We start from the raw sequence: 26,461 nt of genomic DNA, 5'->3' as shown, positions 1-26,461 counted from the left end.
ACCGCGACCGCCAGTACTGCAGCTCCGTCTTGCATTTATTTAACTCCTGAAACATATATGTAAATATAATCAATACAAACATGTTTTAATTGAGATTTAAAACAGATATGATTATTTGGAAAAGTAGAATAACATATATCTAGCCATACATAATCTATTCTGACTAAGTATAAAGTTAATCCGTGTATGGTTCAAAATCTGCTTGAATTTCAACTTTCATACTTATCTAACCATGCCCATCACATCCATCCATCCATCCACACATCTCAACTTGAAAATTGTCTTTTATAAAGCATTGTACTTTCAATAAAACTTATCAATGCTTCTTTAAATATCTTTAATCTGACATACTTACAACAACAATTAACCATAGACATTCGTTCACATTCCGCATACAACTCGCAGCCACACGACGACATCTCTCCTTCCGAAGTCAGGGTAACAAACCCCAAACCCGCGTACAATCTTCACAAAACTACAACCGCCGATGCTATTACACTCGTACTGTCTCCGATTTTCTTTTGTATTAGTTTCCTTTAGAGAGACGTCAAGTAAAACGTAGTAAACGATGAAGTAAAACCATGCATTAAGAAAATTAAAAAAAAATGTCCTCAATTCCCACCCTAACACATACTAACAAAATACTAAAGTTGTCCAATTCTTGTGTCAATGCCACAATTAAAAATGTTTTAGAGGATTTTTAACTAATTTCATGCCACTAGGAATTTATTGTATGAAAGTGAACTGGGCATGCGAGTAACAACTGAAAGTGTTAAGTTACTAATATTTGTATTATATAACCTGCAACAAAGTCTGGAACTTCCGACTGGTCTCCTCGTTCTTCTTGTCGTAATCGTCAAGACGGTTGGCGTACTCCAGCGTCTGCTTCTGTTGCTCCGCGATCTGCTTCTGCTGCTCTGCGATCTGTTTCTGTTGCAGCGCTGTCTTGCGCTTACAGCTGCGCAGGTCCGTGCGCAATGCCGACAGCTGGTCATTGTACCTGGAACATTCACATACAATGTCAGTATCTGCTAGAAAAAATATTATTATAACATAATTGCTAATCTTTTTAATTTTTTTTAATGGCGAAGCGACCACTGCCTACCACTGTTAAATAAAACAAAATACTAAGGACCAGTCCCGACACTTGCTGATACAGGCTCAGATAGTTTAAAAATGACGTTACTGTCAGATAAGGTAACATAACAAAATCCGATATTTCCATGACATATTTTACACGCTGTATTGTTATCAGACTGTTTAGAATTTGATGGAACAGACCCTTAATTGGTTAAACTTTAGTGAGACATTATTATACCTAATAATTTAACAATTTAGGCTATTACTCACGTCTATTATCCCGGTGGCAGACTAGTTTCGTACTGTTTAGTTTTGCCGGTGGTACCATCGGAAATAAAAGTGACTGATAGCCATTTAATAATTAGATAAAACAAAATATATTGAGATAAATATCTACTAGGTTCATATATTACCTTTTTTGTCTTGTGAATACACAATTCAAAAAAGGTGTGATTCTTATTGGAATCCCCATGAGAAAATTACATTTATTACTAAATTATCCAAGCTATATTAAAAACTGATATTGTTCAGTTAGCTTTTTTTATGTTTAACCTTTAAGCTAGCACTTGACCACGATGCCACCTGATGACATGAATGTAAAAAATCTTATTGAGACTATAGAAGCTTCATCACATACACAACTATAACAAACGGCGTCTTTTATTAATTGTAGAGTTACTTATATTAGTAGTATAAAATGTGATTACTTCTTCATGCCCTGTTTGATGCGGTGTATCCGTTTCCTGAGCACCATGTTGCTCTGCGGCGGCGGCGGCGAGGGCGGCAGGCTCTCCTCCAGGTAGGGTATGGCGGCGGAGTCGCGCTCGCCCGCGCTGCTGCCCGGCGCCGCGGCCGGCGGCGGCGAGTCCAGGCACAAGTACGACTTGCTGCTCTCACCCGCTGATAATATAAAAATAATTTAACCACACGTCGAATATAGATAGAATAAAAATAAATTATCCATAACTTGGAAAATACTGGATATGAGACTATTAACTTTTTTCCCATCTTCACTGCGCGGAATTAAAATCTAGCAATAATGTAGCTTCCTAAAGATGAAGGAATTTTTAAAATCGGCCCAGTAGTTTTTACGTGAATCCAAAACAAAAGTACAAATCTTCTTTACAATTTTAATCATCCGTAAATTGCTAAAGGCACTTATTTTTTGTAGTATAAGGTGACAAACGAGCGAATGGCCATTGGAATTCGCTAGAATTGCAAAGGGACTTTTGTCCGTGGTAATGTACATTGGCAATAGCATTGCCTACTTTTAATTAATAGAGGAGGGAATGCACATAAAGAGAATATTTTCTCTTTTACATAAACAATACCACACCACATAGAAGACAAGCGTGAAATGGAAGCAATTCCGTGTTTCGTCTGACGAGTGTTTTCTCTTTACCACCCTTTTCTTATAAGGATAGGATGGAAAGGGGAAGTGGATTTCACGGTGGAGGAGATGCATAGGAAGGGGAAATATCCACTTTAAGTGCGTCTCCTCTTCCGTCAGATAAGGGTAGGTAACGCATCTGCAACTGCGGATGTCTATGGGTAGCGGTCACTTCACCATTTTGGAGGATTCAGGTGGCCGCTTGCTCGTGTGCCACCTTATGTTATAAAATAAAAACCACCCAATGTTGATTTTGTAAATACTACAAATTTGCATGTCATCCTTGTGCTAGGGCTTTATCTATACTTATATGATCTGTATTTTTGTAATGTAATAAGTTTATTATAGAATATTGTAACCAGAAGCATTACTGTGCAAATATCACTGTGATACACAAACAGGAAAACCAAGCTCTTTGTACCTTTATGTGAATGTTATTGATATTATAAAATGTAATTTCCGTAAAAAGGTTTTTATGTATAACATAAAGGTAAAAGTATAAATGTTTAATAATATTGACCAAAAGGATAAAAATGTAAGTATTTAACACTTATGAAATTCATAAACTCTTAAAACAGATTAAATTGTATGTAAAGAAACATTTGTTAGTCCTTAAACAAGTTTGGCTTACAAAAACTTACATAAAAATATATAAAGCGAGACCAATTTTCAGTCACGTAAAAATCACTGGGTCAATTTTAAAAATTCTTTCACCATTAGAAAGGTAATTTATCTGAGAATAAGATGGCTATACTCTTTTATTAAAACCATTAATAAATAGCGTATTTTTTGACCGAAAAACGCTGTATTTTAAATTTTCTCGGCTTACGCTGCGTAAACCGTTAGAGTTACATAAAAATTATGTATGAAAGAATAGTAGATTTCAAAAAGCTCTACAGAAAAGTCCGCGATGGCATATATCTATCTTTAACGGTTTTTTTACAATAGCCATTTTTTGTTTAGAAAATGCAGCACCAAAATCCGATACTTCCATCACATGTTTTATACGTTGAATTGTTATCTGATAATTTACTATAATTGTGAGACAGGCCCTAAGTGTCCTTTACAGTATTTAAATTGGACGAATACTTTAGAAGATATGGCGAACACAAATAATAAGGTTAACCGAAATATTAGCTCTTAAACTACTGGGCTTAGAAATATGAAATCTTGCATATAAATTTCTATTACTAAGTAGAGTATTACTGTTACATCTCACGTCGAGTCTCAAATACGTATTGCGAAGAGATTTTAACCAAGGTTGCGATATAGGGCGAACATAAGTTTTGTTACTACTAAATCATTATGATGATTATTTGTAATCCTTTCATATAACTAGCATTATTTGAATGTTTAGTTATAGACAAATGCCATTTGACTTTATAATCTATCAACCTCTAAGTGATAAGCAGGAGAGCTACATGAACCACACATTGCATTTTAGTTTAACCTAAAAGTAGTCTAAACTATCTTTGTCCCATAGCTATACTTTATCATAATCATTTCAAAGATTAGGCAGTAGATAAAACACGAAATAAAAGTAGTTATCATAGATGAAATTTAAAAAAAAAACTTGAAAACTTGATGAAATTATGACTTTCAACAATAACCACCATAATGAAATTAGACATTGCTATAATTTATAGGTGAATCATGTACACTTAGCATGTAAGGCATAACATTTCCCTACTTAAAGAACAATATAGTATACAGTTGTACACAAATGTTAAAATAATTTGTGAACATTCTAGAATTCTAGGAAAACCTCAATCATGAGTTCATGATGTACTTATGTTCATCCAGAAACATTTGTGAAGATTAAAAAAGCTATCTTGATGTTATTCATTTTGTGACTTAATTTGATGAAAATAATATGAATAAAACTAGCTTTCGCCCACGACTCTATCCGTGTGGTATTGGAAAAAACAAAAGTGAACATGTGTTCTTGCAGACTATAGTCTTTCAATGAAATTTGGTATAGATGTAGAATATATTCTACATCTATTTAGTGTACAAACTCAAACATCCATCCATCCATCCATCTAAACTTTCACATTTATAATACTAGTAATACAATGACAAATGCTTGATGTAATAATGATAATCTTAAATCATCAAGATTAATGAAAAATGGACAAAAATTTGATTGACGGTTAAATTAGTTTGTAACTATCACTAGAAATTAATTCCTTATTACTAAAAAAGTATCAAGAAATACTTACGTGAAAATGCATTAGTAATATCAAAGAAATCAGTACCAAAGTACGTTATTTCAGGCAAATTAGGTTCAATGTGCTCTTTAAAATATTCCATTGCCATTGTAGTTAAATCAAACAACTCATCCGTTACTTTATAAGGTCTCGCCAACTTTGTTGCTGTTTTCAAATATGAAAGAATGCCATACACTTCATCCAATATCTAAAATATAATGTAAATGATAAACATATTTCCACAATATAAAACTTTAATACAATAAAAAGGATAAGTTAACATTGACTACATATAAAATGATGTATTAAGTTTTAAATTGTCCTGTTTGTATTTAAACATAAGGCTAAAATAGCAAATACAATTGTGTTTAAACATTACATGAAAATGTTGTGATGCTATACTTTGTCATATTTATGTAAAAGCTATTGACATTTTAAATGTTAATAACTAGAATAGTATAGGTGAAGATTAGATATAATTTTCTATAATTATGACCTTCAATCCAATAAATCTTATGCTTACATAAGATTTATTGGATTCTTAAATATTAAACAAAGAAAATTCATGATAAAAATTTACCTCTCCAGGAAAAAAACAGCAATGTTTCCTCTCAATGTGCTTTCCAAATGTCATTTGCAATAAACTCAATCTCATATGTAATGTCTCAATGATATCTGATTCACATGCCAAAGGATGGCTTCGACGAGCTGACTCCCTTCGGGGCATCTTAGCTTTTATTGACTGAAATCTATGCAGCATCTGATTTTGTAGACGTTGGAATGTTGAATTCAATAAGCCACTGCAAATTGTATTGAACTGCCTATTGACCTGTAATAACATTGTTTATTGCAACATGGTGATAACCTAAAACATAACACTACTTCTGAGATTTCGACTATCACTCAAGTGATATGGATTAAATGGTTTTTGTGTTCAAATTGAAGCACATTAAACAACACTTTTTTCAATATATGCAAGTTCCTTTTTATAGCATTATGGAATAAATGTAATAAATATACTTTACAGATGGAATTTAACTAATATTTGAAAATGTTACCAATCTCAGTTGCGCGACTGCTTTGAATCCCAAAATGCGGAAAATCTTTTCCACCACTTCGGTTGGCATGTCAAGGAAATTAGTAGTAAATACTTTTGGTGGAGGTGCTAATGTATTTTTAGAAGACCCGGCATGCGGAGAGGAGCCCCCGGGAAGCAAGGCGCTCGAGTGTCGTGTCACACGGGCCACCGTGACCGGCTCCGCGTGAGATGGACCTGAGCCATCGCCACCACCATTGCTGCTGCCTATACTACTCATTTGCCTCGTCGAAACCATTGTGATTAGTTATTTTTCTATCACTTCTGAAAATAAAACTTTCTCCTATAGTCAATTTTACACTTTAACGATTATTTTTTTTTATTTTAATTAGGATAGTTAATGTAATCTTGATAAGTTCATTTTGCGAAATATTCGAAATCATTAGTATTATTTAAATTTACACGACAAAATATGCTACTATACTGTTGATCACAATCGAACATTTCTAAAATGGTGGCCATGGTAGGCTAGGTCACTTGAGCATTCGAGTAGGTATACCTACGATTATAGACATCATGATCCGACAAACAATTTAACTCAAATAAACCACTCACTCAAGAGTTCATGCACATGTTTTATTTGTTAATTATTAATTTTATCTTTGGTTTTCAAGCAAATTTAAATGTTAAGACGCAATAGCCACTAGAGCGCTTAGCTTGCACAAAAAATATTTTTTTGTTTGTTGGAGATGGAGAGAAAACGTTCAGACTTGGCACTACAGTGCTACCAACATTACAGTTTCACAGGCATGATTTTACCAATTTGTACCAATTTAACAAAACCACAGACAAATGTAGAGAATTGCATGCAGAAGCATTTTTGTAATGTAATAAAAATGCAAAACTGTGATTCATTCAGAAGATAATACGATGGTAAAACCAATGTAACCCCTATAATAAGGGGGAGATTAAACAAGAGGGAGGAGACTATTTATTTCTCTGAATGGCAAAAAAGAGAAAAGATTGAAGACGGTAATCATTTAGTACTTTCTGTTAGCAACATCACTTAAGATGTTGTCAATTGTCATTGTCACTGACATTTCTGTCAAACTGTCTACTATTAACCTATAGGAATATTTATTTATTGTTTTAAATTGATTGTTTAATTACGTCGTATTTTAATTAGTTTAATATTATGTATCCTCGGTGTGGAAGCAGTGGTTCAATTCAGAATATCCATCAAACTCCATCATCATCTAATCATAACTCGGGTTAGAATTTAATGTTCATAACTTCAATAAGGAATATGTTTACTAATTAGGTTTTATGCTCAAAAGTTATTTTTATATCAACCATAGCCCATGTAATTAAATTGATTGATATCTTCAGTTAACTGCTGATAACACTATATATTTTTTTAGAAGACGAAGATGATAGTGGCGATAACAAGGCTTCAGCTCTAAGCTTCAGAGAAAGACGAAGGGAGGCCCATACACAGGTTTGCTATATTACAAGTAAAATTTCAATCATACAAAAGATATAAACGGATATTAAAAATGATTGTATAGCAAAATTTTAAAAATATGTCACAGCTATAGCATTTTAATTTTTTTCTTCATATTTTTATCATTATCCCTATACCAATGTATATAGTTTTCAACCTGACACAACAGTAATTTATAATAATAATAAGGTAACTTTAAATACTTTTCAGGCAGAGCAAAAAAGAAGAGATGCTATAAAGAAAGGTTATGATTCCTTACAAGAGCTGGTGCCCACATGTCAACAAACAGATGCTTCTGGTTACAAACCAAGTAAAGCAGCGGTAAGGAAATTACAAAATAATAACAATTTTTTCTTGTACATATACAAGTCATACTATTCCAATAGAAGACCAAAATGTTATTAACAATATTTATTTGAGGTTGTTACACTATTTTAAAACTTTTGTGCATTATTAAGTGTGGATTGTCTCTAATCATTTTTTTTTTCTGAAATGATTATATATTTCTACAAAATTCCGGACTAAACATAATACTTTACCGTTTTTTGTAGGTATGCAGAAACAAATGAATGATAACAATAATGTTGAATAGTTTATATTTAATTGTTTTGTAATCTTGCATGCAAACAGCTCATGATCTTCATTGTGTCAATATTTGTCCAATTTTGTTAAGTTTTGGTTTTTTCTATTTGTAACTATCAACTGTGCCAAACATATTATCTTTGCTCAGATAAGAATAATGTTCATTTTATTACAACTACTATAATCTTATCTGTGTAAATATGTTGTAGATTAGAAAAAATAGTTTTAATACATGTTTCTATCTGTAAACAATTGGGAAAAAAAATATAAAATGATTAATTACATGTATTTATTGTTCATTAATTATAACAGTAGTTGACATCTTAAATATTAAATGCTTTGAAATGGACATTTAAGATAGAAAACACTAAAAGATTAGTTTTACGAGGTCAAGGTCTTGTTTTCAGGTGCTCCAAAAATCCATAGATTATATTCAATATCTTCTTCAACAAAGAAGAAGACAGGAAGAGGAAAGGAATGCACTACGTAAAGATGTAGTGGCGTTACGCATAATGCAGGCTAACTATGAACAGATTGTGAAAGCCCAACATTCAGTTCCCGGACACAATGAACAGAGGCTAACTGATCAAGATAAATTTCAAGTGGTGTGTATAAATTATTCCATTATTAATCCTTAACATAAAATTGTACATTACACTTTTACCGACTTCCCAAAAGAAGCAACTTGTTTATTTATCAATATTTTTTTTACTCTGTAATTAATTGAACAGTAGAAATTAAGAGTTCACATTATGGAAACACTGGTTAGCACTTCTAAAGAACAGAATATACAATCATGAACAATTTGGTAGCATTATAAATTTGGTTTCACTACATAATTGAGTGTTATGATGAGACCTGATCAAACCAATTTATCAACAAATAGATAATAAATTTGATTGTTTATTGTCGCTCATTAGAATTGCTATAGTCCAAGATTTTAGAGTTGCCATTTCTTATGATTCTTATGAGTCATTCTAGCCAGCATTTAAAGTTACATAATTTATTTTATTTTGTCATCAGTTTCAGGGTATAATGGACAAGTTATTTGAATCATTTGAATCTGTGCCTACAAACAATTTTGCTGAATTTTCCGCTGGCGTATTTAATTGGCTGGAAGAATACTGCAAACCTAATTCTCTAAGGACATTGGTACATGGAGTTTTACGGGAACAAAATTATACACCATAGACTAACTTTTTTTAATTACAATGAGTTTATATAAGTTGTTACTACACATTTCACTATCATGTACATTTTGTATATTACAAATTAAATAAAAAAACATTTAAATAAGATTAGCTAATAAGAAAAAGTTGAAATAAAATATACAATCTGTTATGGATTATTTGTATAAATGTATATTGAATTTTATGTAATCTGTTAATTATTAAAAAATTATATTATTTACATTGTTAATTAAAATGTAAACCGCATATGTATGTAGTTTATACATTTCTAAGAATTTTGATAATAATGTTATAGTTTATAGTGTAGTTTGAGATTTTGTTCAATATATGGTTTTCTTTTAATAACATTTGAGTTGTTGAATTAACAAAATTCTAAATTTTATAAAGATATTATGTTTAAAAAACTTGGTAGATATTGAAGCTGATGAAAGTACAGGGGTTATAATTATATTAAATAAATCATAATACTGCTCATGTTTTGTTTATTTTTTTGGTACATCCATGATCCTCTATATTGATACATTTTTAATTCACAAATTAGACTTATAATCTGTTACCAGAGTGTAATTTAGAATTTTTAAACTTGTTTATCAAAAAAATAGTTCCTTAAATGAAAATTAATACAAGTCCTGAATATTGTTTATATTTTTATGAAATTCCGTTTTAAGCAATTATGGAATTATAAAAAGAAAACTTCCAACGAAGCCAGAAACTAGTTATAGACAAAGGTAATAATAAATAAATAAATAAGTAAATAAGTCTTACATATTTGATTTTAAAACACTTTTATATCGAAAAATGAATATTAACATATGTGTAATAAACCAAACATTTTAAACTAGTTTTTTCTTCTTAATTTCTATTTTCTTCTGTCAAAATAGACATACCGATATATAATTAAAAACCATGTTTTTATTCGAAAACTTGTATACGTAATTCGTATTTAATAAAAACAAACTACTACTGTTTCAGATAAAATCAACAATAACATTTCTCAACGTCGTTAAAACTTGTTTCAAACTTTTATTTATTTGTTTATCCCACAGGCTTCTGTTTGCTTAGGACCATAAAACATAGACATTATATATGTAACTATGTATCATTACTTTTTATTGTATTAATGCTTAATTTTAATTATAACTAGCATTCAGATTGTTACATTATTTTGCTTTTTAATCTGTTGCTTACTAAACTTTCGATACATTTTGAAATATCAAATATTCTTATGTAAGTTAAAAATCTACACTTACCTATAAACACCTTCAATTTTTATTGAACATTCGGAGTGTTAAATCATACGTGTGTAGGCAAATCTAGTTTAACTGACAGTTAAAATGTTGCCTACACACAGAAGTTTAACTGTGTAGTATGTTTGTTCAGTTAAAAGTGAAAGTGTAGCGTTGATAATAAAATATATATGTAATCGTAGATAAATTATATCATTCGTTTAAATTGCGTTTAGAAACTCGTATACAAAAAAATAGTCATGTTTTTTCTTAAATTTGGCACTACAAAAACATTCATATATTCTTATACAACTACTTTAAATAGCAAAATATGCCATAAACGTGTTAAACCCGTTCACTTTCCGTAGGCTGCGAGAGAAGAGTCACATCTCCCATAGGATAGCTTTCAGTTCTTCTAGCGCATGCTAAATTCTTGGACCTCTCCCGCGGTGTGCCGCAGCAAAGACGTTTGAGCACGCACGCGTAGCACATCAGCAGGGACAGCATCAATAGTAATCCAACTATTACTGTGACAACCAACAATATTCTAAGTTCTCCATTGGATTCCACACCACCAGAGTTCCGACCCATTTTCTCTTGTTACTTATCTGTAAAACAAAAAAACTACGATTATTACTAATTATGATTTACTTTCGGTTTAACAAACAACTTGGTCATTGTTTAAAGTAAAAATTGAGTATTCATTTATCCAAAAATAGAAGTTTAAACGTTTTTGAAAGTTTCCACCACAGTTCCGTGTGGGCAACCGAAGTTTCCTCGTTAGTTTACACTCACAAATGTTCTGGAATAATTTAGCTACGGAACTCTAAGCACCAATAGCCTTTAAAGCGCGACCTCATATACCTACACTTTGGCGATTTAGTAAATAGTATTAAAATGAAAAAATCTATACGTTCTCATATTTTATTTGATATGTAATCTACTTTACGTATCCATTAATAAAATTTATATTTAAAGTTGAAATTCGACGTCTTGATGTCGTAATATCGTGGCGTCCTTTTCCACCGTCTCTACAAATGTACTCCGACTGATTATAATGTATTGAAAGCGTAGCTCGCAGGGATCACTCGCTGAGTTTACTTCAGACTGACAAGCTTAAAGTTAATGGTTCGAATTCCCTTAAAATGTATAGTAACTGAATAAAACATACACTTTTGGAGTCAATTTTTTAAGCTGAACTTAAATACAATAGTTTAATCAATTATTGCTGAACCAGTTAAATGTTGTTATTTTAACAAAAACTCTTAAAACTTAATCTTTAAATGGTTCTAATATAGACTGGGGTATCAACTATCATAATAGAATCAGGAAAGGTCAAGCATCTGTTACATTTCCTTAATCGAATTTCAATGCCCTTTGTCAAAGACGAGCTCAAAATGTAATTTGATAAGGGATGGAAAGTTTATAGGAATGATAGATAAGGGTGTTAAACGGAATGTAATTAACTTGGTATTAATAAGACAATACTATTCTAAAGATTAAATTATTATCTTACTGATATTATAAATGCGAAAGTTTATATGGATGTTTGTTAGAGTTTGTAGCCTAAAAGCTGCACGGATCTCTATGAATTTGGCAGGTATTTATAATTTTTAGAGGATAATCTGGAAGAACATATAGACTAATTAGTTTTTTTTTTAATTTCACGCGTTCAGAGTCGTGGGCGAAAGCTAGTGCGTTAATAAACTATCAATAGAATGTTAAATTGGAAATATATCATCAATTACAAAATAATGAATATGAACAACCGGTGACATATAAAATACAAATACCCCCTATATTCAACAAATTATCGGGAATATCCTTTCGTGTTCCATATCCAAAGATGGTGGAAAATTTAGATAAACCGACTGCGATTGATTTAAGGAAATTGACGCCATGTTACAGACGCGAAGCTTTTATCTTTGTCTTCAGTATATCGAAGGAAACTTAATGATATTATAGGTGACTCAATACTCCCTGCTGGAGCACTTTAGTGTACATGTCTCCCGCGGCTCTAGAATGTATTTGCATTATTTGTGCGACGTTGTGCTGGTAGGGGGTAACATTTACAAAGGACTATGTTACACTGTGATAGGTTTGAAATTAACTTCTTCTCAAAACGTAGTTTTGTAATTCAGCGAAGAAAAGATGAAATCTAAAGGACAAAAGGATAATTCATATTAGTTATTCAATTTTAATTCCGTTGTATTTTTAATGCACTCATTCGTTAAAAGAGGTGTGTGATACGCGGAGAACTAGTAAATTATTCATGAATACGCGATGAACGCCAATCGGCGTGGGGATTAGCTTCATAACTTTTTATAATTAAACTCAACTGTATCATGTTTAAAAATTAAATCTTTATTGTTGATGTCCAAGTAGAGCAATGTGGTGATAAATTATAGCTTACTAGCTTTTGCCTGCGAGTCTGTGTCCATGTGTTCTTCCAGATTTTGTTATATATCTGTGCAAAAGTTCATTGGCATCTAGTTAGACGATCGGTAGAAATCTTCTAACAAACAACCATCTATTTAAACTTTGGAATTTGTAATAGAAAGTAAGAAGTTACATAAACGATTTAACATAAGAAATATAAATAACAAAAATATATGTAAGTGCTTTTATTAATATGCTTACACTAGATGGCCAAATGATACGATGCAATCATTAACAAACTTAGGAATAATTAGAGGATATAGAATAAAATACGTTTCAATCGATTTTTTTTTTGTTTTTAAACTAAGAACACCAAATTGTACTATGTTTAATTAGCTACAATTTGATATATTTAACTTAAGAAAAAATAGTGGACAGATTCGTATTTGCATCTATACCTATTTATATCCAGTGCTAAATTGTGCAAATTTCTTTAAAAATTAGTCTAGTTAGTTATTTTCAATATACATTTTGTACTATCTACAAATAAGTTTTGTTATATCAAGGCCCTTTTTTTATATTAAAAAAATGTCTTCACTTTTTATTAATATTCTTTCATATATTTTCCCGACATAATCCTATTAGGACCAGTATAAAACCTTGGAAAAATCACGTTCTGTTGGAACTATAATTAATGTTGTGTTCCATTTCGTCCAATATACCAAATTATATAAAAAGAAACATTTTATGCATTTAATTTATTAAACGATACAAGTTTAAACTTAACAGAAAGGTTACCAGAATGGTTTCATTTCACACATTTAGTAAAAAATTAAAACTATGATTGCAATTGCATTACATTATCGCATAAAACAAAAAAGTATCAATTCGTTGATCAATTCTACGATATATTATTTTAATATTAAACATGAATAAATCATAATTATGTAAACTATAAATGTAAAATGTAGAAAAAGTGCAGAGTCTTGCTTCCGCTACAAAAATGTACATGTCATGCAAAACCTAGTCATTTTAGTTAGTGTCTTAGCGATTACACTCCGCTATAAATCTTCAAATAAAAAATACGACATTTTCTAGAGCTTTGCTTAGGTTTGCATAAAAGTGGGATAAATTGCAAGTGGTATACTTTCGAAATGATGGCGCCGTGTAATTTCTTAGACTTCAGATTAGTAAATTAAAATGATACAACTTCCGAAGAGAAAAACAAGAGATCTCGGAAATATATACATAAAAAATATCAATAACAAGTATGCTATCAAAATATGTATGAAAGTGTGTTAATTCCAAAGTTCGTGATGTACCCATATATATAAAAATTTATTATATTATATACCCATATGTAATGTAATAAAGATTTTATTTTATGACGCTGGAACTATTTTTAAGATCCTGAGAATATCATGATTCTATACACGTCGTTCATAAATTGAATTACTTTCTACAAAAAGTTTTTTATTACTGCTTCTTTAAGAGGCTTTATGTTACTATGTAGAAAATAGATTACTAGTTAGTTTTATTCTCATAAAATATAGGCACTTGCCACTGGTTTTGAAGTAAAAGTTATTTTAACAATAGCATGTGATTTGGAAGTCGGCACTATTGAGTGTAAAACCATTTTCGATTTATCTGTTAAAAAAAATAGTGTCATGTAATAATTGTTTCATCTTACCAATACATATTATAGATGTGAAAGTTTAAATGGATGGAGGAATATTTGTTAGAATTTTAGGCCTAAACGGCTTAACGGATCTCAGCCTCTACATCCACAGTCAAATTTTATCGTTCGTATAATTTTATCATAAAAAAAAACAAAAGCAAGTAACTGTCTGAACAGTTACTTGCTTTTGTTTTTTTTTTTTAATTCTACGTGGACAAAGTCGCGGCGAATTAGTAGTATTAGTATTCTAATAGTTTATTCACTTCAAAAAAATATTTTTTTTTCACTGTCTGTTATAGCAAGTGTAGATAGATATTATTTAATTTGTAATTCATATAAACTTAATAAGGATTTTACAATATAAACGTTCGTAGCTCGTAGCAGTCGTAGCGTTACGGCTACGCGTACCTTACAATCCCGATGATGAGATATTTAAAAAGTAAAAAACTTATAAAAACTTCCGTATTTTTGTACAAAAAGTTTAATTCGTTTGCTGTTCCAATTACGAACATCGTAGCAAGTGAACGTGAGTTGTTATTGAGTGATAAATGGTGACAATTTAATAAAGTTCGCTCGATATAAACAATTTTCGACGTTACATCATTTACTGTGAGCGAAAATATGTTCAATTGTGTTGTTAACATTTAACCAATAAACGTGAGACAGTGATTTGTAATTCAAATTAGTGTGTAAAGGTACTGTAACATACATCAGCAGACATCCAGACAAATAATCATTCTATCTGTTTTTACTCGCTCATGTTTTTAAGAAAATATACTCCCTTGTTATTTTCGTGCAAAAAAAGCAAAACTTTTCTTATCTTCGCAATGAATTTAAAGCTTGTTACGCCTAATACTAAACAAACAAGACGAAATTTTAGCAAATACTTTCATAAACTTTTTGTTTATTTTAATCTTAGTCGTAGTATCAAAACAAGACGTTAGTATTAAAATATATAGCTATAGAACAATATTTAGCGACAATCATGAAACTATTATTTTCATAGTACTCTTTCTCTATTACAATTGTTTCTTAAGTTTTATTGCTTCTATTTATTTTAAAGTGGCAAACGAGCAAGCTAATCATTTGTTATTTATAAACCAATACGTATTTTAATATGAAAACTATTACAACTATAAATAAGTCTAGGAATGAAGGAATTAAATATAGCTCCCATTCGTAGGATTCTTGTATAGTGCTGTATTAAAGTTTTGTTACGTAATTGTTAACTGGAATGCTTGGAAAGGAATGGTTGTATATGGCTGTATACTCGGTGTGTATAGGGGTTCTTATTAACAAGCATTTGTTTTATACGAAACAGTTAATTATTGCAGGAATGTAGTTTAATATAAAACGGAAGCTGTTTATAAATATAACTAGCCGTTCCCGCACTTTACCCGCATGAAATTATAAAAACTTTATTTTATTGTTTACCATCTTAAATTCTGAATTAGACATTAGACAGAGGTATATGAAAATAAAAAAAGAAAATTTATATTGAACCCCGTTTTGATAGATTAGCACTTTTATAACAGGAAAAATTAACCGAAATCACCTACTTTGATTTGTCGCTTTGTTTTTTTTTAAATGATTACTTTACTTTAAAATCAATCCAAAACACCAATATCAATTAAAATGTTATCAAACGATGTTACTTGTACTCCTTTGTAGTTTTAAATGCATGTAGTTTTTAACAATGAGTAAAATATGTAAAAGATAGGGTCCCGGTAAGTAATTTTCGCACAGATGTAAGGAAGGACTATATCTTCAAGGCAATTATTAGCTACCCACGCCTTAAACTAAATTAATAACTTAAAGAAATACAGAATAATAAAAATTACGTTGGAATAATAAAGAACAGTGAAGTTTTTTATTTCATGAACTCAATATCAATTTAAATCATAAATTTTTAATGGAATTAAGGAACTAAAACTTCAAGCGGTTTTATTTCTGAAGTTTGAATCACGAATTAAAAATGTCATATTTATTGCATAGAAGTAAAATTTAACTGCTAATATATTCTTACTAAATGCATACCTGTTATTATTCATGTAATATTTAAATACGTAAATGTATTTTTAATTACTAGAAGTTGATATTAAAAATCTCTATGTTTGATGTTTTATCTATACTCTTATAATAAAGCGTAAACACAAACTTCTTTGTTGCCTAAGATGTCAGCGATTACGGCATATTTTTGAATAATTCTTTTTTTAATAAAAAGCCTTACGTCATGCTTTAGGCTATATATTTTCACGCCATTAAACTTAGGGAGTAAATATTTTGGATAAAAACCATAATGTCGGAAAGAGACCATAAGTTGCTGCCAACATCAAGGAAGCAAGGTTCATCATGTCATGTTATTTTGTCATTTGTAATTGTAATGTAAACAATAAAATAAAATTTTCATAATTTCATGCGGATAAAGCCGCCCGGGAACAGCTAGTATTCACATATTATCCGTATTATTTTGGCTACTTCCATATAAGTTTGTGGGAAACCTTTATGCTTTGACGCCATATTGTGTTTATTAGCAATCTTGTCAAAAGAAATTCTAGAAGGAAGAACAAAAGGGCTGCAATTTATTGGACAATTTTTTCGTCATCTTAGGGAACACTCTGTATATCGAAAATACTTGTAGAAAACTCATAACACGTTTTTTACATTAATCTCATATGAATTGTAAAGACTTAAACAAAAACGTACTTTATATCTTGTTAATGGTTTTTTAATTAACTTAAAAATAAACACACGAAAATACGTTTCAAACATCAGTGAAAATAGAAAATAACTTTAATTAAAATGTCTTGTTTGATTTACCAAGGAAGAATCTCGAGGAGGTATTCCAATTTGAATTGTTTTAGGCTTGGATTATTTGATGTTGAAATTTAACGTTACACGGATAGGTCGTTGCTTAATTTCTAATAATAAGCAAATAATTGAATTATTAAACATTTCATTACATTTAGAAGTCATTTGTTCATACTTAAAGATCCATCGATGTACAGTAAGTTTACACTGCTGGAAACATATACAAGACCATTTATGTGGAAGAAGGAAATGGTTCTACCTTTCTCTTGAGAAATGGACCCATAAAAACAGTGATTTTATACAATACATGTTTGCAGTGCAAACTCAATGTTAGACTTACAAGATTTATTGAAAATGTAATACATTATGATGGATGTAGTTACATTAATAAACAATTTAGTGGTTAAGTTCTAAAGTAATTAAGTGACCAAGCGCTTAATTTTATAGCAAGAGAGTAATCTAAGTTCAAAGGATAGTCCCCTTGTTGCGACACTAATTACTGTCTAGGTTAAACTTTGATTTACGAGCCAAGATTCAAAGGCGTAGATAACACTATTAGTTGCATTAAAATCTTGCATATGCTTTACCTACAGGAATGAAAACAAAAGGATATTTCCTATTTTAGGCGTGATTTCCGAATTCCGATTTCCTTATAAAAAAAGGTGAGGGAAGTTTAGTGTTGTCTTGAAATATATATTTTTGAATTGCACGTTGACGAAGTTACGGCCCAGCTAGATATGCGAATTTAATATAAATAAAAGGGAACACAATTCAGCAGAAGTTGTGTCTACTCCTAATATGTCTAGCAAACTTATTTGTATCAACGAAAATATATTGTTGATTGATGAATTTTCATTTCGTAAATCAGGTACAAAAACAACGCTATGAATCAAGTCTCAGGTATGATTGGATAAGATCAAACAGCTAAAAAATATACCATACATATAAAATAATATTGAATCCAATAACGCAAGGGGATCACAAGCATCTGAGAATTGTAAAAATTCAGCTTTGGGGCATTAAATCAGTCGTTGTTGCTCATAAGAAATATTTTTAACAATACACTTTGAAGTATTTTATTTAAACTAAAAAAGAAGCTAATGAACATACAGGCCAAAGCTTTTTATAAGCAAAATAATTAAGGTATTACAATTGCTTCTTATCATTTTCTATACATATATTTTTATATACGCATAATACAAATTTTATGCGATTCGCCTTTTCAAAGTAGCGGAAAAGTAAATAAGCGTTCTTCTATTGTACAGACAATAAACGTTCAATTTTCTTTCGAGCTAAATTTAGAAGATTTAATGCTGATCTCTTTTCATATTATCCTCAGAGTCGTTCGTTCAAAGATAACCTGTGCTTTGATCTTTATGTGAATATTGTTTGCAACAGTATTCATAGCTTATATTTGAATAAAATATGTTTTAAGAAAGGTTGCTTTGTATTAATAAAATTGAACAAGAATTGGAAATTAAATTTGTAAATCATTTAAGGTCAAGTTACGTAGATTATTTAATAATTCAATTGATTTGTAGTATGGTTAGTTTTAGCCTAGTTTTTCATATTTCACATCTATCCTGAAACGTTATTTCGTGTAGAATTGGTAGGATATTGGAAAATAAGCCAATATATAACCACGTGTGGTACGGATATTGATGTGTTAGTTTTTGCTACGTTATTTATTCGAGCCACGGGTGAACACATAAACAAAATAACTTTTTTCATTGTATTAGGAAACATGATCGATTGGCAATGCGAGGCGTTAAAGAAGTGAAATAGAACGTTTTACGCAAAATTACTTTTCTATTATTAGCAATTCTGTATTACCATTTTTGCTATATAAATATGTCTGGACTTAGGACCTTCGAAAGACGAATAGTTTACTTTTATTATAAGTAAATTACACAAGAAGTAATAAGAGCAGTAATAATAATTTTTATAAGTCTTACATTTTAGTTTGCCGAAGGACGCAAATCAAATTCGCAAATGAAGAAAATAAACGTGTTTATAGGAATCTCCAGTAGGTACACAACTAGTACAAAAATTCGTCCCTGTCCTAATTAAAGTGCAACGATCTGTCTCAATAATATTTCGTTCAACGTTTGATGTACTCTGTCTGTCTAAAACTGTAACTTTTAGGTCAAGGTGTGGAAAACAATGCTATATATTACTAATACTTTCTTAATACCATTGTAAAAATGATCATGTTTTGTAAATACAAACACAATAAATACAAAGACGTTATTTTTTATTTATATTATTAGGTGGCAAACGAACAAGCGGCCACCTGCCAAATGGTGAAGCGATCTTTGCCCATAGGCATCCATAATTGCAGACGCGTTACCCTTAATCGAAGGAGGAGGAGACGCACATACAGACGCAATTTTCTCTTCTCATGCGTCTCTTTCGCCTTTAAATATACTTTTCCGTCCTATCCTTAAAAGTAGGCCTCCTGCATCACACTCATCAGACGAATCGCGGAATTGCTCCCATTTCACGTCTGTCTTCTGTGTGGTCATGGTAATTTATCTAACGTATCCCACACCGGGCGAGCCGTCCCATTCCTACGAAAATGTTAAAGCGAGCTCTACCACAGTAATTACTAAAAAAAATAATTAGAAAACCAATTACCGTTTGTAGCGTTATGATTTACCACATAGTTATATCTAAAAACCAAATGAACGAAATATTATCACATACATTAATTACAAATAACATGTTCTTACTTATTTGTATAATAACCAATTTACAAGAAAAAAAAGCTTATGTAGATGGGAATAAAATCATATTTCTACATATTAAGTAAACTCGGAATATAAATTGTGAATATTCACATTTCCTTCAATATATTTATTTATTGAACAAGGATTATTACATTTGAACGAATCGCGTTATAACATCGAATCGGAAATGTATTTCTGAAGAGCTCTTTGATTACCATTTGAAGAGAAAATCTCGTTTCCAAACTTTTAACTTAGTAACTTACTCGAAGATACAAAGTTTAATATATTTTACACAGCTTTATAAATCAATTTCTCGCATCGTCGCCTTTTCTGATCGATCATTGACCATAAAAGTAACTTTAATTTCCTCTTAAATTTTCATCATAATCTCAAAATTAGACGATAATAATCGCGATGGTTGTTAACCTATCACGTTTTCACTGTGAAATAAAACATAGTAAAAACTGAGATATATTGTTTATTGTAAGGGTTTCTAATTTCCCTTTCTTTACAAATCATCGCTAACTTTACAATGAAACTGCTGAACAAACATATAAATAGAATTATGCAACTCGAAACTATCAATAAAAAGTAGGGAAATAATAAGAAAGCACCAATCTTTGCATAGTTTTGAATCTTATATACTACAAATTAATATGAGTAGAGATAAGTACATTCATATAATTCAATAGATATATATAAGACACGTGATATTTGAACTCAATTTTGGAGTATTTGGCACTTATTCGTCTTTGAAAGGAATGTTTGTTATAGGATTAAGTACAAACACGTAGACGAAATAAAATCGGCCGAAGGCAGCTCTCATAAACCTTCACGTGATATATTGTTACGCGTATTTGTGAAAAGATAAGAAGCCTGAAATTCATTGGTTTGAAGTATAGGATAAGCTGGTAGAAAAAACTTTCCATTACATTAGTACTTTTCATAAAGTAGATTAGGACATGTTTTTTTTATTTGTATAACATGCCTCCATGCATATAGTAGAGTGCCTTTTGTCCAAATCTTTTACCAACTTTAAATCAACCTCAATGTTACATGAAACGAATTACAAATGAAATCAACAAAATAAGTAAAACATCCTTATATCCCACTTATGTATCCCAGTGGAACTATAACTATTACATGATTTAAAAGTAGTATATGTGTTCTTCCAGACTGTCCTCAACATCTATACAATTCAATTGTAATCCGTAGAGCCGTTTAGGAGATACATTCTAATAAATATTCATCTATTTAAACTTCGCATTTATAGAAATAGTAAAATATGAGGGAATTAAATAACAATTTAATCAGAGTATTTTTCTTGAAACCAGGAAAAAAGTAACCCAAATCAAACAGAGAAACAAATTCATTGGGCCACAATCGAAATCTGCAATCACAGTGAGCTGTTCCCATAACTCTTTTTGCGCCCTGTCTACGTAATCTTGTTTCATTTCCTTTGCGAAATGTCTCACCCGATGGCTGTTTGATTGCATCTGGTAAAACTACTTTATTTCGATAGAACGATGAGGACAAAACAGTTTCACATTTATCACCGGTATATGGTCCCAAATTGTTTTGTATTGTTTCTACAAAAAAGTTTATATGATGATACTTGTAGTCATCTTTGTTTAGATTTATTTTGCGCATAAAAGGCATATAAGGTATTAAATTATCTCTAAATACCAATAAAACCAACAATTTGTATAACATTACAACTATTAGAATATATAAAATTAATGAATTAATTTTAGTTCTAGAAAAATCTGCATTTTCCTTCTTGTAATATGCGGTAGTTTCTTTAGCGTTATAAAGCTAAGGGCATTTAAATCACTCCATGTCAACGCTGCATTATCGTAAAACTGTGAGATACGGCTTCTGGTATGAACTTCTATAGGCTGTGGACACACTCGTGGGAAAACATTACCGTAGGTTATAAGACAGGATTAGCAAAGTGATTTAAAGAAGCATATAATGGGAATCTTTTTTTTTATAATTCTCCATTAAGGTCACGTTCCTGAATAACATTTAAGTAATTCACTTATTCTATTTCCGTAACTTTGGAATAGTACATTTTGTAACCCCTTATTTACACGTCACGTCTATATTTCTATTGATTACGAGTATCGAATAAATTTTGTATTCTTGTAATAAGTATTAATTTCAATTGAACCTTCGTTTGATTAAATTGTGTTTTTATGTCATATATTATAAAATTTTACCTTGGGATATTTGATCTAGACGTATTTGATGAAAAATGTGAAAATTTTAGTGTTCACACGTGCTACCAGTATCGATCCCCGTCAAGATAATCTGATAAGCTGTCGACGTCAAATCATTTTCTCTACCAAATTTCCAAATTAATTTTATGTATCGGGTATCGTTTTATGATGAGACTTAGAGTTAAATTATTTATAATTAATGTATTGATCAAAAAGATAATCTATTAATTTCTAATTTCCGTTTAATAAATAAGAAATAAGTGCAGTTTAGAAATAAAGCAGTGACAGATTTATCAAAACATATTTAAGTGATGGTTTACGTTACATTAATCGTATAATCAAATTTTAAAATTAAGGATTTTACTCCAATGTAAAAAAACAATGAATCCTGTTCCTTAAACTTATCAGTCTTGTTATCAACGTAAGTAAATATTACATTTCTTTATACAATATTTTGAAGAAAATGTTCTAGGATTTTCTTAACTAAAATAAAATCTGACGAAGGCGACGAAATGACACGCTCCGTGTTATTTATGACAGTTTTATTTCGAATTCGATAAGAGCTTTGACTCTCGAATATAACTTACCGAAATACGAACAAGATGGCTTCAATAACGTTTATTTATAGACAAATATGCTCATACTTGTATTAATATTAAAAATAGTGATACGATTTTTAATTAAAATCTGGATGATACAATAATAAAACACATCGGAATTTAATTAATTATGATTAGGATTAAAATAGTCATAATGATCATTTTACCGGTAAAGGTTATTTTGTTTCTGCCTACCCTAATTTTATATAACTGAATAATTCACACCGACGTAATTAGGTGACGGAATTTTTTCAGTACTATATATAAATAACATGCGTCGCCTTTGAAGACTTCGATTTATTCACAGTTGTTTTGAATCAATCGTTGTATTGCGAGAATCATCAAAGAACTGTAAATGTGTTGTGGCCTGGACCTTTTATTTAAAAATCGTAATTTAAAATGCTAATAGAGACATTTAGATAGAAAAGATTTTACAACTACTCGTACATTTACACGAAATGCATGATATTTAGCACTTTTAAATATTAGAAAAAGTTTTCGTCAACGACTAAAAATCGCATAAATTAAAAAAAATAAAAGCAAGTAGCATATATATTCTTTCAAACTATGCCCTAAGTCTATGTTAATTTTCATGGTGATCCTGTCAACCATTTAGGCGTGAAACATTTATTAGTCAGATATGTAAACGCACTTTTAACGACATTCAAGTATATTTTATTATACATCTTTTTAATTATAAACCATTATATACATAAAATATAATTACTAGGCAAGAAATAACGCATCGTTCCGTTTTAAGGATATTAAAATATGTAAGATCAAATACTAGTCATAATATTCAAGTACGATGTTCGCGAAGTATTAAAATTATGCAGAAGAGAGTTGCCGTGACGTACTTACATTTTTATGGCCACTTACAAAAATGGACGAACTCTTGAGAAACAATTTGTATAATCTACAAAAATGTCTTAGTATTTTACAAAGTTTAAGATTAGTATCATTTGCCAGTTTTAAAAATTCTATTTATTCTACAGTGTTGATCTTATACCAATGCGGAATACATCATCATCATCATCATCATCATCTCCTTATCCTACTTCTGTAGGGTCGGCGCAACAGGTTTTTGTCCTCCACATAACTCTATCATACGTCATCTCAGTCATCACTCCCTTTTTGATCATGTCACCTTTTACACAATCCATCCATCTCTTTCTAGGTCTACCTCTATCGATGTACCCTTCCACACTCATAACTAACGTTCTCCTTGTAACATGCAATGCGGAATACGAAAGCTTGAATTAAAATAAAATGCTTGTGTACTTACTACTTAGTTCTATATTAAAAATCATTCACGAGCAAGTCTGTTCAATTTTAGATAACTATTTTTAGTAAATAGTTTTCTTGAAAAACAATCCAACTTTTCCAAGAACTGCACACACGAATTAATGTAAACATCGCCCGTTGAACTTTACCCCAATCGAATACTTTTAAATTTCAATGTATACCTTAATGTGTATTACTAAAGCGATCTAAACATTTTATTCCATTTTATTATTTTGTAAATGTCTGTTTTTTAAAAAAAATCCTTTATTTACAAAAACCATAAACGGTTGATTTTACAGCTTTGATGAATTTTCCGTGCCTTGTTAAAAAGGAATATCCTAGTAATTAATGATTTCATGTTTCTACTTTCATAAATTTCGCGTTTTATGCAAAGTTATGGATAGAACAGATTATAAATGTATGATTTCTTGTCCCAATATCTGAATTCACAAATTCTTTCCCAAAAAAGACGATCAAGGGTGTTTATCATCTGGTTTATCGGCCTTTTATAATACGAATATTGGAGAAGTTTGTGTGGATGTGAAAAATAATAGAGTATTACTAAAAGTAAATAATAAATATACCTATTAAAAGTGTACAAAAGGATTTGGATTTTCTAAAACAAAGTTTAAACATAATAAAGATAAGATTATGGACAAACCAAATACAACGTTGGGAAATAGAACGAGCGGAGCTATTTCTGAGTGTTTTCCCTCTAATTGTTTTATTGCTTACCGTTGTTTATTCAACGCGGAGACATGTTACCGAATTAGTATTTACTCTCACGATATTAGTGAGAAACCAATAATCGATTTCGAAACTCTAACTATGAGGTCTGTATTTATGTATATGGGAACAATTGAATTCATACATCAATTAAATATTCACGAATAAATCATTTTATTAGTTAAAAACCTTCTTCTATGAAGTAAAATGTGTATGATAGCTTAACTCACAAAAATAAAAATTATTGTGTAATTACGAATGTATAGTATTTGTAACGACAAATATTATACATTCCTTCCTTATTTCGAATAAAAATAGTTTTTTAAACATGTTTTAACTTGGTATCCGAAGAAATAAATAGGCAAGGTAGCTATAATTCATCGGTATTTTTTTAATTAAATTCTTATTAACGTAGCCTGTAGTAATGTCTACTTCGTTTGGTCTTTACCATTCTGTCGTCAGCTTCATCTAATGCGTCATAATTGCAGCACGACCCTGGTTAACAAGCACAAGTGATGTAAGCACAAGCGAACAATATTACGCAGTACAGTCACGTCCAACGTGAAAATATAAAATATTACTAATTTTCCTTTAAAAGGAACGTAAACTTTCAACAATACTAGCATTTCCAAATGTACACTCGTGAAAGAGATTATTTTTACTTACACATATAACTTTGTTTGAGGTGTGAGGTTACATAGGTTAATAGTTTTTAGCCTAAACGACTAAACTGATCTCGATGAAATTTTGCATATAAGAGAATACTATAGTAGACTACATAGACCACTTTCACTTTTCTTTAATTCCACGCGGTTGAAATCGGGGGCGAATTCTAGTAGTGCATATTAATTTGCTTTATAACAATTCATGTCTTAAAATCTAAACATAAAAATAATGGTCCTCCTAATAATATGTAAGATATGTTAAAGAAAATACTTTAATCTTAAAGTTATTTTATACAAACAAAGGACGTTTTATTAGGAGCAAAATAATAATCAACTTTTTCATAATTCATTTCGCCTCCGCCTTTGTAAAACAAACAATTCTTCACAGAACCATATTGTAGTAAATATTGACGTACATAACTTTCCTTTTATTATTTCTGAAGTTACGCTAATAATTCTGTGGTTCTTGATAATAAATCTATTTGAAATAGAGTTTATGGTGTAATAAATTACGACTAATGACTTTTGCCTACTAAACCTGATAATAAATGAACAAAAATCTATGTGCTTTCCAATACGAGGTCAAAATAAAAAAGTAATTGTCTAAATTTTTCTAATGATTGGAAATTTTTTTGCTACGTCTATTTTGTGATGTTATTTTAGTAGTATTCTGAGAGGTTCGTTTAAGACAAAGTGCTTTAGTAATAGCATTCAGCTCTTGCCCGCAGTCACCGCAGCTGCGGACACTATCTCAAATTGATTTTCAAATGAAATTTAGGGCCGTAATCGAAGAAGTATTTATCAAGAAGAATTAATGAAATCGTAACTAGTGTCATATCTATAGGCCATCCCAACATAACACAAATGGAAAAAATAACGACTGAAAATGCATATATCTTGTGGCTGTATATGACTAGCTGATGTCGGTGACTGCGTCCGCGCAATTGAAAAAGTAGTGAACTACAGATCCTTGCAGCAGCTCTGAAGTTATTGGTAACAAACATCCGACTATCCAAACTTCCGCATTTTAAACATTAGCAAAATTAGTATATAGTTATTGTTTCCGTCATAGAGATATATCTATGGTCTATTTCAATAAAGGAAGTCTTAGAAGTAATGGAAAACTCGCTGATAGTGATAGCAACAGCTA

General features: G+C 30.5%; 2 protein-coding genes across 2 annotated transcripts in view; one reads left to right on the top strand and one right to left on the bottom strand.

Moving 5' to 3' along the window:
• The window catches only part of LOC106103458 (F-box only protein 28), a 12,458-nt gene extending 5,974 nt beyond the window's left edge, over nucleotides 1–6,484 (bottom strand). The window contains exons 1-7 of the mRNA XM_013283238.1: nucleotides 6,280–6,484; nucleotides 5,739–6,040; nucleotides 5,261–5,509; nucleotides 4,693–4,888; nucleotides 1,788–1,980; nucleotides 802–1,000; nucleotides 3–46 (exon numbers count right to left, since the gene is read on the bottom strand). Of these exons, the coding sequence (XP_013138692.1) occupies nucleotides 3–46; nucleotides 802–1,000; nucleotides 1,788–1,980; nucleotides 4,693–4,888; nucleotides 5,261–5,509; nucleotides 5,739–6,014 (1,157 nt within the window). The 5' untranslated portion in view covers nucleotides 6,015–6,040; nucleotides 6,280–6,484. The remainder of the gene's footprint in view (nucleotides 1–2; nucleotides 47–801; nucleotides 1,001–1,787; nucleotides 1,981–4,692; nucleotides 4,889–5,260; nucleotides 5,510–5,738; nucleotides 6,041–6,279) is intronic.
• A 331-nt stretch (nucleotides 6,485–6,815) lies between these two features.
• Nucleotides 6,816–9,127, top strand: LOC106103549 (max-like protein X). The gene is made up of 5 exons (XM_013283333.1): nucleotides 6,816–6,987; nucleotides 7,138–7,214; nucleotides 7,431–7,541; nucleotides 8,210–8,407; nucleotides 8,826–9,127. Exons 1-5 carry the CDS (start codon nucleotides 6,912–6,914, stop codon nucleotides 8,991–8,993), a joined length of 630 nt encoding a protein of 209 aa, XP_013138787.1. The 5' UTR covers nucleotides 6,816–6,911; the 3' UTR covers nucleotides 8,994–9,127.
• The last annotated feature ends 17,334 nt before the right edge of the window (nucleotides 9,128–26,461 follow it).

Source organism: Papilio polytes, unplaced genomic scaffold, assembly GCF_000836215.1.
Source record: "Papilio polytes unplaced genomic scaffold, Ppol_1.0 DF823731.1, whole genome shotgun sequence".
In the NCBI taxonomy this organism is placed as follows: Eukaryota; Metazoa; Arthropoda; class Insecta; order Lepidoptera; family Papilionidae; genus Papilio; species Papilio polytes.
Note: the sequence above shows the minus strand (reverse complement) of the source record. Positions and strands in the feature narration are given on the sequence as shown.

What these genes read in the sequence shown, in the direction of transcription:
- LOC106103549 (XM_013283333.1), top strand. Translation starts at nt 6,912, where the DNA reads ATGTATCCTCGGTGTGGAAGCAGTGGTTCAATTCAGAATATCCATCAA. An exon ending in ATCATCTAATCATAACTCGG is followed by an intron (nt 6,988 to 7,137) that starts GTTAGAATTTAA and finishes ATATTTTTTTAG; the next exon opens with AAGACGAAGATGATAGTGGC. An exon ending in ATCAAGATAAATTTCAAGTG is followed by an intron (nt 8,408 to 8,825) that starts GTGTGTATAAAT and finishes TTTTGTCATCAG; the next exon opens with TTTCAGGGTATAATGGACAA.